Below are 13,077 nucleotides of genomic sequence, written 5' to 3' on the forward strand. Positions count from 1 at the left end.
TTATAGCCAACAGGCTGCAAGACCCTCTCGCTAAAATGTTTTATCTGGCTCACCGGTATGCACTCACATCATGAAGTTCCTGTGTATGTTGTAAAGAGGTTTTCTTTAGTCCCACTTTCAGTTCTAGTTGTGACCTGTCCGATTTAATTGCATTTCTAAACCTTACCATAGTTGTCTACGCCCTATCACCAAAATAAAACATTTTCCTATTACGTTTTTCTTCAGGCAATTCAGCGCGCAAAACCCCTTTTGCTATTAAAACAACAGATACCCCTCTCATGTGTAGATTGAAATTGTATTCCAGTATTTGCTGTTTTGCTTATATTTATCTGTAATTCCATGCTGTGACGCTCTTCTCTTCTTCTTCTTCTTCTTTTTTTTTTTTTTTAGTAAAATAGATGAAATACGTTTAAAAGGGTTTGCGCGTCAGATGGTAATCATACGGTCCCGATTGCCTATGAAGCTCACGTGGCGTGTTTAGTGTGCATGAACGGATGTTCCGTATCTCTTACCGGTGGGAAACGCCCACACATCAAGGTAAACGGGAAAACTAAAATATTGAACTTTCGCTTCGAGTCATCGCCAAGCATTCGTCCTGTTGTTGCCTGAGTTTTTCATTATTTTTGCCTTCGGGCGCAGAGTAAATATTGCATTTCTGGCACCTTTGTGCTCACTAACGCCTGGATGAATCCGATAATTATTATTTTTTCTACATTAGCCAAATAACACCGAACCCGCCGTTCCGACAACATTGAATATACATAAGCCCAAAATCAATAGCCATTTCGTCGGATAAAGAAAACGGTCGACATGACGTGGTTGGTTTTTACAGCGTACTAAACCAATTGAAAGCAGTCACACAGATGAAATGGAACGTTATAGAGAACTCCATATATTTCTTGAAATAGATTATAAATAAGGTTTATTATAGGCCTGTTACACAGTCTCTATTCAAGTAACATGTTTGAAATTGATAATTAGACCCCTTCTTAATGAAAGATCTCTTTTACTGTAGCAACATTCTAATCTCAGTCAGGAGAGGGACACCTCAGAAAAAGAAAAGAAAAAGAAATAAAACACCTCTCACAAAATACGGCACGTGTAATGTCCCTTCTTGGAAAATGCCTACGTAGCAACGTAATATCCGTCTAGCTTTGAAAGTTTCCTCATGTATATGTTGCTTACTAAAATTGATTTTGTGTACAACAATGTACCTACACTTTGTGAGCTTTTGTGTAAATTGAAAGTGAAAATAAAAAAGCACTGAATTGAATTAGATAAATAACACAACTCAGCAATGCTTTGCACATACCCTATAAGAATATAGGTTTACTATCAACAAATGTACAAGCAAATGTTTGATCTTTTTGTTTGTTCGTGTGTATGTGTGTGTGTGTGTGTGTCTGTATGTGTATAATATACACATACAGACACACACACACACACACATTGGATGTTCATTTTTGTTAGCATTATCATTTAACACATATTTATGTGTTAAATGATAATGCTAACAAAAATGAACATCCAGAGTTCACGGGCAAACGGGGTGAAATGCCATTCGTAGTAAAGACCTGCACGAACAGCAAAATTTAGGTTGAGATAGCAAAACCTTTTTTTAAAGGTCGATTCACACACACACACACACACACACACAAGAAAACTACAGTGAGATCGCGGATGACATTAAAGCTGCAGTCAAAAGGGTAAAGTACCAGATGTGAATGAATAATGATAATGAAAACATATTTTACGACATTGCACCAGTGATGAGGAAGGAACAACAAGAGTAAGATGTCAGCAATTACCAGAGGGAGTATGTGACGTAAGACAGCCAATAAGTCTCTTCTTTCATAAACATTTTTTTTTATTAGACGCTATCTCATCGCGCCCTGCGTTCCACACTTGAGCATCTCTCCACACACAATTCAGACTTGCTAATAATGTGACAGTCAAGATCACATTTTAGCAAACATCTGCTCATGTTGAGATCAAAGCTAAGGATTGTAGTCATGCTTTTCAGTACCACTGATATAATTAATGAGGTGTACTCTCTTTTCCGTTTTTCGTCACAGGACCACCACTGCCAGCTCTACCACCATGGAGTCGTTTAGCTCCTCCAGCTTCTCATGGACCATCAATGAAACAATGTCGTGCGAGGCTGACTGGAGCTTGCACAAGATTTGGGGACCTTTCTTCCTCATCCTCGTGGCCATCTTCGGTTTCATGGCAAACCTGAGCCTCGTGGTCATCGTTCTGCGTTACAAGCATCTCCAGATGCCCCCAAACATCCTAGTGCTGAACCTGGCCATCGGGGACATGGTCTACCTCCTCGTCTCCACGCCTTTTCACGCCGAGCACGAGATCCACGCCTGCTGGCAGTTCGGTCTCGTGGTGTGCAAGCTCAGCAACAGCATGCAGGTGCTGTCGCAGGGCGTGTGCGTCTATTCCCTGATGGCGGGCAGTATCGAGCGGTACTGCGCCATCGCGCGTCCGGTCCGTGACAACAGCAACGTTTCTGCCCACCTCAAGACGTCTCTGGTGGTCGTCCTCATTTGGGTAGTGTCGTTGGCCTTGTCCATCCCCATCTTGAAGATAGCCAATATGCCACTGGAGTCCACGTGCGTTTACCTGCCGCATGCCACCCAGACGGCGGTGATTCATGAGACATTCAGATTCGCTGTCATGTACGTCATCCCTCTCTTCATCATCGCATTCTCCTATGCCAAGATGTCGCGAACACTCATCCTGAGTACATCCCGTTTCTCCGGGGAACGCCAGCCGGGTGCCGCCCAGCAGCTCAACACGCGACGACGGATAGCCATCATGTTGCTCACTATTGCGGTCTTCTTCGGCATCTCATGGCTGCCTTACTTCACCTACTCCCTGTGGTTCCAGTATTCTTTCGACTACCGACTAGACATGCACATCAAAGTGGCCCACGTGTTCCGGCAAGTCCGCTTCATCCTTGCCTTCCTGAACACCTGCTTTAACCCTGTCGTTGTCTACCTGCTCAGCACGAGCTACAGACGAGCGCTGGTCCACACCCTTCGGTGTCGCCCATCCTGCGAGCTTGGACGGGACGCCGTGAGGAGCACGTACTCTGCCTACAAGAACAGTGTGGTGACGGCCAAAAAGAGGGTTAACAATCAGAACAGCGGATGCTACGAAAGCACGGACATGACCGTCCTCAGTTCGTGACTAGCCCAGATAGGTCAGTGCTGTACCAGCATCGATTCTTCTTGCGAAGATACTAACGAGCAAAGCACAGAACAGCAGCAGCTACAGCAGGATGAAGCGAGCCCATCCTAGACTCCGATGTATTAAAGCTCACAATGAGGACATGCTTACTGCTTGACAGTACCCATAATGGTGTGGTGAGCTTTTGATCATGGTGTCCTTGTCCTGTATGCTTCATCAAGGGACTGATGTCTGCGTTTGGATTTAGAGACTCACAGTTACTGAACATCTCGACGTCTCGATAAGAACTGGAGTTAGTGTAAATAGCATTGCATCGTGCATCAGAATTGTGAGTCATGCCCATCTAATGTCAATCTGATTTTACCAGGCCACTTAAAATTGAGGTGGGAAATATTGCACGAATCGAAAACTAGTTCTGCACACTCTAAAAAAGATGCAGTTCGTTTTCCGATAACTCCACAAAAGGAAAGTAAATTCTAACATTCTGTTTGATGATATACTGCCTCGCGGAGGCAGAAGAAGAAAGGACTGGCATTACGAAGAATTATGACCCGCACAAAGTTCTTCATGACTGTTTGGGATGATGGTTCATCTCTCATTATGTAATTACTCTTCCCTAAATATGACAGCTGGAAGATAAGACAAAAAGAGTAACAGTAATTTTCTACTTGTTACAGTACATGAAAGCGGTAGTCTATACTCCCAGACTTAGTACATCCTCACAAAATGTCATTCGCAATGCATGCATGGATGTGAGTCGCATAGGATGTGTTGAGCCTTACTGAACATACCAAAGCAATGTTTCATATCGACTGAAAGAATAATCAGAGACTAGTTTAAAGGAAGTCCAATCGATTATTTATTTATTTATTTATTTATTTATTTATTCATTTATTTATTTATTAATGCATGTCTTCACTACAAACCGCTAACTAGATCAGGTTGTGGCAAAGGTGAATGGAATCCATCGGAATTGTTTTCGCCTGCAATAACTTACATTATTGATATGTTATTGTGTGGCAAAAATCAGATTGCAACTATTGATCTACCTGTTTATCATTAAATCAGTATGTCAGAGGGATCAGCACAGTTGAATTAATTAGAAATACACCAAACAAATAAAATACACCCAAAAAAAAAAATCAGAGTGCCGCATGAAACATTGTTTTGATTTCAGGCGAATCATGCCCCAGTGCAATATAATTTAAAGCCTTTCTCCCATTTTTTTAAAGTGTGTAAAATAAATTAATTGATGAACTCATTGATGCACAGGGATTAAAAGTGTTACTAATAGTCTATGTTCTTTCCTTAATCTCTCTTTCGCACTTTTGTTTCTTCCTTGCTATTTTTTTTTATCTTACAAGGAATTTGTCCATGTCGTCACTGCTCCCGACGTGCCAACATACTAACTTTGGCAACACAAACGATGCACTGAAAACGATATTTTACATATGTATGTAAATGATAAAAACCGATGCACTGACGAAAGAAAGTTCACAACCGTGAGAAAGATTGTGTAGATGATAACTGTACATCGATAGCCGGGAGTATACTGAAAGTACTTTGAACAAAGGTAGCGAATGCACTACTTATTCAAACCGTATTTGACTTTATAATGTATGAGAATATAAAGTTTTATATAGAAATTTCTTTCCGGTGATAAAGGAAGAAAGTGTGAAAATGGAAAAATGTATTTCACCTTACCATGTACATAGAAGAGAGCATTACTGTCAGTGTAAGGATAGTCTCATTCCTGACTCTCCTAACTTTTTGTGCTCCAGACACACCGCTATGCCGTTGGCTCTGTTAATGTTGCAGGTGAAACCTTCCTTCTTTGGGAGGCCAAAACGTAGTGAAACGTGGAAGTCTGATAGTACATGTTATGTGTAGGTATGGGGAAAGCGATAATTTTGTCTGTTTCTCGTTATCTCAAGATATGACACGTCGGTCTTTTGAAAGTGATCTTGGTGTGTTTCATGATGTAAAAGTAATTTTCAAATAGTTGAGTTTGATTCTGAACTACCTGTGTTATTTTTCTCCCAGCTAATTTATTACTTTCTTTATAGATAATTATGTTTACCAACATGAATGTCTTAGAGCAGATATAAACGAAGTGATGATTAATTGTCTAGGTTAGACTGTACAACTCGCCTTTGTCGTAAAGTGATTATGTGCTTCATTTCTATAGAACAAAGGTTAAAAAAAGCAGTTGACACGCAAAGGTCCAGCCACTTTCACACAATAATCACACACATCCTTTCCCATTTTCTCTGATCCGAAAATCACTTCCCGCTGTTGTCGTGTGCATTTGTGTGTATGAATTTGGACACTTCCCGAACAGGAACTAATGTGTTATATGTTTGATCCTTTTAAAAAAAGAGGAAGATTTGACATCTTTGACTGTATTTGACTGTCTTTGAAGAGATTTAGGCCTACTGGACAGCATTTTGTTGACTTTTACCCTGGAAATTTATAACCTGAACAATATTTCCAGACGAAGTACAATATTCCTCAGGACAACTTCATGTTTAACAACTACTGCCACTGACTGAGCTACACTCGGACAATTACCCTCGGACACTCTGACAAACCTGCTTATAATACGTTCCTCGAAGAAGATCATATTCTGGCACATAAATATCCAGGACCATAAACACGAGGACATTGTACCCAAATGACAACGACTCGTACAGTTACTTATAGAAGACATTTACCCCAATATGATTACGGTCAGATAATAACTTTCAGAACCATTGCTCTTAGACAATCATCATTTGCGAGACAATTGTTTCGATCAATTACCCCATGACCGAGTTTTCTCTCACGTACTGTACTCAGAATACTAGTGATCACTTCAGATGCCATAACGATTACCGACAGACAGTTGATTGCCGTTACATACCCAAGGATGCATACTCGTGACTACCTACAACTCTGTGACGACTGCTTGCTGTTACTTAACCAACCCCGAAAACGTGATCCCATATTCTACAACCAAACCAACGACCATGAATCTTAGAGCGTTCATCCATGGACAGTTATACCCTACGACATTTACTTCTGAGCATTAACCTCCGGACAATGAAAAACCAAATTTCTTTCCCAATGGCCATGCTGTCACAAGAAATGCAGTAATCTCGTGTCGACATTTGAGCGTCTCTGTCTTGTCTCACGCGCATGCTTCGATAGGTGCTGTTCTCCAATCAGTTTTGAAAATCTTTTCATGAAAGCTTTGAAGGCTTGGTGGCGGGTAGAACAGGTAGGGTGGTAGAAGGTCTAACGGTACACCACGTATTCTTTTCTGGGTATGTATGTGGCCCTGAAAAGGACCTACCCACTCCCGAAGTTTCGGCAAGCGTGTTCTTGCCGTTTTCTTGCCGTTTCCTGGTCCATCCAAGCACTATCCAGGAGACGAAGGAACAGCCAGCGGGTGGGCACTTCCTGTCTAACTTTGAAAAATATTGATTGGACACTCGTTCCTCACCCTTCCCTCTCTCACCTCCGTACACTCACCCATCAGATCCAGTTAGAATCCCAAAGGTTGTTTACATGGAAGCAACTGTACTGGATAGGTAGCTTTCATGGTCATGGTGGTCCAGATTGTCCAGATTGGGTAATGCTTTTGTTGTATACGCACATCTCGCCTTGTCAAGGTCGAAATGTGTTTAAATGACGTGGTTTAAGAAACTTTCATCGTACGTGTATCACCACAACAGCATAGCCGTTGATGTTACAAAATTTGTAGTAGAGTATTACGAGTACATTTTGGGGCAGTTTTCACCGTGGCAACGTTTCACAAAATTAAAATTAGCAACAAGTGTCTCAAGTCGAGGCTTTAAATTGCATTATTTTGTTTTAATACTATTGTCGTTGTTTGACAACATAATGTTCTCTGCGATTTATACGAGTACTTTGAATACAGAAAAATATGTATAAAATATTTATCGCACAATATTTGGTACGGGTCTCAATGCAATGCACATCCACACCACAACTTTTGTTTTAAACTAAAAACATGTGTCCGATATTCTTGTATCAAGTCTGTTCTAAGTTTTATCTTTATTGTTTCAGTGGTCAGTAATTTCCTGTTACGCAAAAGGCGCCAAACGTGTTTAGAGATGTCCTGAATTGCGACACCAACATCGCGATTTTTAATGCCGTTTTTGTTTTGTAATATTTCTGTTAAAAAAAAATGAACAAAAATTACCCTTTAGAGACTTAATGATTACTATTAACAGCGCATTGCGTGTACTTATTTTATCATAATATTATCAAGCCTCACAACATTATTTTGAAAGACCATAGAATATAAGCTAGCTGACTTTTAGCCATTCACAATCGAGCATTTCACAATGGTGTGACTTTTTCCCCAGTGTTGAAATAATTTCAGAGGAATGATGCCCCAATCAATTTGGATATCAACTTCACAAGAATGTCATATTCATAAAGATTATTTCAAAAGGACGCAAAGTTATTTAGTAATATCTGAACAAAGCAAAATGAATCATTCTTCTTTCCGGCTCGACTTCAACCTTGTAACATTACCAGCACTGGCAATAAATTTGAAAATGGCACACACACTCACACAAACACACACACAATTCAAATTTCGTGTTAAATCTATAATGTTGCATCAAAATATTTATGTGTTTCAAAGAAACGCATCAATAAACGTGTCACATCGGGCTCGTTATTTTTTTTTTTCGTATCTTAATTTGTCAATTTTCTCTGTCTTCACGATCATGATTCTAAGCCTCTACTGAAGTTTATCGTGCATCATGATATGATCTCCTATAATAATTTTTGGTCTCCCGCTTTGTAAAAAGAAAAGTAACTACTGTGTGCTAGCATGAACAAAGTTACCATATCAATACAATTAAAAGACATGCAGTTGATTATTAGCAGATGATCCAGCTGCTACCGTTGAAATCGTTATCATAAATATCATGCGTTGTACGTGTGCTACGAAACGCGGCCCAGAAGTGCTCCTTTTCAAAGAGTGGTTCGATCTTCAGTGATTATACTCTTGAAGGGGCCGGGGAAAATACCTGTCGGATTTAAGTCCCGGACAGAATGATTTTGAGAAAGGACTTTCCCGATTATTGTTCGTTGTCATAAACTGATGTTGAAGTTTTTCGCGTGATAAGTGTGGTTATATGTACAAAGCACATAATATAGTGTCTTACCATGCAAAATAATACCTTCTTTAATACTTTGTCCTTTCTTTCTCTTTGTTTTTCTTTTTTTCTGTGATTCAAACTGAAAATAAAAGCATGATAAAATCCTGGAACATCGTCAATCTCAAATGCAATCAGACATGGCGTTTTTGCTTCATGTTTATCTGATCAGTGTGAGGTTACAGACATCAAATCGAAAGGAGGGCAGTTCGTTCCCTTGAAGCAATGTTTCTTTGATCGATGAGCAGCACGTCAGTATCACTCAACCATCAACCTCTACCATCGTCAGAAGTCACTGTTCTACATAGTATTTTCAGTAGTATACATATTACGCTGTGTACAATCAAATAGACGACACTCATACTTCATTATTTCGTCTTATTGGGGGAGTATTTGATACCGTTCTTTTTATTGGTTTGCTTTATTTCATCCATCTACCAAAGTTTGTGTGAACATGACCTTTGACAGTTCGTGAAAATGTGAATGTCGTGTTATGACTTTACAATCAGTAAAAGATGACTCCATGTAACAGCATGACTGCAGATTGTTTTTGTATTATATCTTGCTTAAATATATATATTTTTTTTTGCCCCGACAACGCAAATTTCGTTTGATATCACGTAGAAGTGTGGATGTGAGGTAATATTTCATAACTAATATTCAGATTGTGTCGAATGACTCGTTGAATACAACAGTGGACGACACGACGTCTCGGCGGCGTTTGAGCTGTAAAATCATTGTGGTGATGTGGTGGTTTCGAAGTTCTGCATTGTAATGCACAAAGTATGATTTAAGGCCTTATACAAGTTGTATTCAATATACTTTAACGCTAATCTTATTTGGATGCTTTAAGTCCTAATGACTTCATCACAATAATCATGTGCAATGAACATGCTGTAATGCTGAAGTGTTTTTACATGTTTCAAACTTCCTTTCCATGAGTTCTGTTCCTGTAGAAAGAACGTTCCACTCGTGCAAGTATAGTATTCAATTAATGAGCGCTTGAGATATAGATAATAAAGTCATGTATTGAGTATGACGGGGAAGTAAAAGGGTTTACTGCTATACAATTGTATACGTTCAACTTACAGTCTTCGGAAGTATAACTCTATGTGATATCCGTTCAGACTCGAAATATATTCCTCGTTGCAAAACAAGCTGGTTTGTCAACACAGAGTATGTAAGGATGCTTCATGTATAGTATATATGGCAGTGTACAACGCGTCACCTTCTTAATAAAGGGCATTCTTTCATCACGAAATGTACAGGCCTAAGTATCATTTTGTTCACGATGAAGTGCAAGTGACTGATGCAGCAGAAAGTTGTATGTGGGTGTTCTTATGTTGTGGGGTTTATCTAGCTGATGACTTTTAGTATTGTAATATTTGATTATAATTAAATATTAAAAAAAAATTAATTACATTTAAATTTAATATCGACTTTTCCGAGAAAAGCCGACTAAGATTTTACAAGAATTAGCATAGGCATTGCTTTGAGGAAAAAAAAAACAAACAAAATTCATCCTTCATAGATACACGTACAAAGATGCTTTTAAAATTCATTTTTCTATCGTATATGTAATGTACATAATATACATAATATATACATATAATTGTTACATTATCACATATTCACGTGCATGTTATTTTTCAATGTATGACGTACAACCATACATAAGAATGTTGTTAGAAATACGCATTTGTCGTTCACGTTATCAATCAGAAAAGAAAGATTGACACAATTTTAACAAAACAACAATGATGTTGGTACGTAAATTTATATTCTTGAAACCGTTCATCTACGTCCTACTGTTTTCGTCATCCGTTTCCAACAATAGATGAACACTCGTAAGTTTTAACATTTTATATTGTTGTGGCCTATGTCGGGACAATAAATCTCTCAGTGCTTTAAGAGTTTGTTTGTTTGTTTTATTTATGCACGGGTTAAAATACTTGCACACAGCCGTTTGGTTGTTTTTCAGCAAGTCCATATGAAAACAGTGATACAATGAACGTATAAGGTAATACATACAAAAACATAATAATAGAGGCTACTTGTATATAGCGCATTCACAGGTCAACCTTTTGGCGCTCATGGCGCTTCATAAAATTAAAAGATATATATGCATGTATATATATATATATATATATATATATATATATATATATATAGATAGATAGATATGTAAATATATATATATACATATATATATATATGTATATATATATATATATATATATATGTGTGTGTGTGTGTGTGTGTGTGTGTGTGTGTGTACAAACGTGACAACAAAAAAGAAAATGGCAAACAACACATAAACACATGAAAGATAAAGAACACAACTGTTCTTGTTCCGAACATTACAAATTGCCGTTATAATCCTCGGTGTCCTCAATCCTCAGTCCTCATTACAATGAAACAAAAAGATCTGAAAAAAAGGAAACAAGTTGTAATTACACAGCAGGGTAATGCATAATAACTGAAAAATTTCTAAAAAGTCAACTACCCACTAAGATCAATGTGAGGCATTTTAGCAGTGCTGTTGTCATGTTGAATCAAAGTATTCCACCCCTTTCGTGCCCCTCATGCCGCGGTAAGAGGACTTTTTACTGCCTTTCCACATAGGTTTGACATGGACATAGCTGGAACTGGTTTCCGTAAGCTGATTTTTCTTGTTTTTTCTTGTCTTCCATTTTCATTTTCTCGCTAACATCCATTTCTTATAGGGAGCATAGATGGGTCGATCACTTATGACAGCTTAGCTTCGTTCCATACCGGCTGATGTCAAGTTTTCTAAGGAAACTCAACCTGACAGTGCTGACGAGGTGCGAAAATAACAGCCAATATCTGAACTCAAAAGGTGTTGGGTCCATTCTGACATGTCATGGCTGTGTAATCTGATTATTTTGGTCTATGAGGAGGCGAATAAATTAATAATGATCTCCTGTTTGCTTGCATGACCTGAAAAACGGCAAGCAAAGGCTGTGCAGGTATCCCCATACTATCTCAAAGAAGAAATGGCGCCTACTAAATCTATAGCGGGAAAGGCAAAGGCGATCACCCAAGAGGCCCACAGGCATGTTATACACCTTTTCATACGCACAAACACTGACAAAGTTGAAAACATTATCGCGAATGGAATGGGTAATTACTGAATTAAGGAAAGGACATAGAAAGATAATAAAAGACGAGACCAGTATCCAACAAACAATCAGAAATCTTGCAAAGACCAAACATGCCACTTTATTCGTCATCTTATGTACATAATCATAAAGCGCATGTAGCAAGACCATAAAAAAAATCGCGTATATACCAGCATTAAAAAAAAAAAACGATTTCTTGTACTAAGAGTTCATCAATTGTAGTTGAAGAAGATGAAGGTTGATGATAAAAATGTAATTCAGGATGCTGACAATATAGTGCAGTATGTAATCAAGTGGTATTGATCAAGCCTAGCTTCTCTCTGTTTCGCCCATTTAACAGAAATTGGAGAAAACCCCCAGAATACATTCAAAAGAACAAATATTGCCTAATTCATGAATCTATCTCGTAATATGTCCGTTCAGTTTCATTTGTCAAAATGACGGACACACTGATTTTATGTAGGGCCTATTATGCACTTAACAAGCAAGTATGATATGACCGTATTATGTAAATGAAACTTACATTAAGAATGTTTCATAGTCACGCATGCACAAATTTGTACACATGTATTTTGTAAATACGTGTTTAAAAAGTATATGGATAAGAAGGTGTCTGTGTGTGTTGTGTACATACGTGATAACTGAATGATAATGGACATGCGTGTGAACAGGACTGCCGAGTTGCAGCACAATCTCTGCAACATTAACACGTTAAATCTTCAGTTTTTACTTTTCTGGGCTGATAAGGGATTGTGTCCCGGGAAACCAACTTGGAAGCTAGATGGAAATCTTCAAGATATTGCCTGGGGTCAATTTTCCACACACGGGACTTATCGAAACCGGGATAAGCAGCCCTCCTTTTCTATAAAGAATCGGGGAGGTTGCATTCATTACTCGCGTTATTTGCGTTCTCTCTAAGCCCACTCAGAGAGCGTTATTTCAGTGTTTTCAAAATCCCGCATTACAACTGGTAATGTCTGATATTGCGCCGAGGGTTGTTAGCTTTAGAATACGGTAATCCATCGACCGTCTTTGGAGGATCTGGAGACACAATAGTTGACAAGATCTACCTTGGGCAGTAACAGGACTGGTAATCCCTTAAATGGGAGTCCATATAACTGTAAAATAATCGCACAAGACTTTTCACATCTTCAAATCTAGGGTGGGTAAAGTTGTCTCTTTGGGGGGTTGCGTTCACACCTTACGCTGCAGGCTGCTTGATAATTCATGATAAGAAGTGCTATATTTCAGAATATATCCTACATGTTGCATGAAATCGATGTGCGGCTTCTGTTTTGAAAAAGGAGAAATCAAATCTAAGAATCGTTTTCCATGGCGATTTGAGAAGATATCGTTCAAAACAGAAACACGATAAGGTCGAAGTCGATAAACACATCTCTCACCGTGCTCCCCGGGTAACTCGCTTTACAGCTTCTTAGCCCGTGCCGTGGTAACGTGAGAGGCTCTCTGGCGTCAAGGGCACGGGGAGGGAGGGGGAGGTACAGTCCCAAAATTATGCAGTGTAGAGGACAACATAACATTGTCTTCTCGCTTCG

At 38.9% G+C, this 13,077-nt stretch overlaps 1 protein-coding gene across 1 annotated transcript; it reads left to right on the forward strand.

Annotated features, from left to right (window-relative positions):
• Positions 1–810: 810 nt before the first annotated feature.
• LOC140238242 (neuropeptide CCHamide-1 receptor-like) lies at positions 811–3,201 on the forward strand. Its single transcript, XM_072318177.1, has 2 exons — positions 811–818; positions 2,076–3,201. The coding sequence occupies exons 1-2, from the start codon at positions 811–813 to the stop codon at positions 3,199–3,201; spliced, it is 1,134 nt and encodes a 377-aa protein (XP_072174278.1).
• The last annotated feature ends 9,876 nt before the right edge of the window (positions 3,202–13,077 follow it).

This window comes from Diadema setosum, chromosome 14, assembly GCF_964275005.1.
Source record: "Diadema setosum chromosome 14, eeDiaSeto1, whole genome shotgun sequence".
Classification (NCBI taxonomy): Eukaryota; Metazoa; Echinodermata; class Echinoidea; order Diadematoida; family Diadematidae; genus Diadema; species Diadema setosum.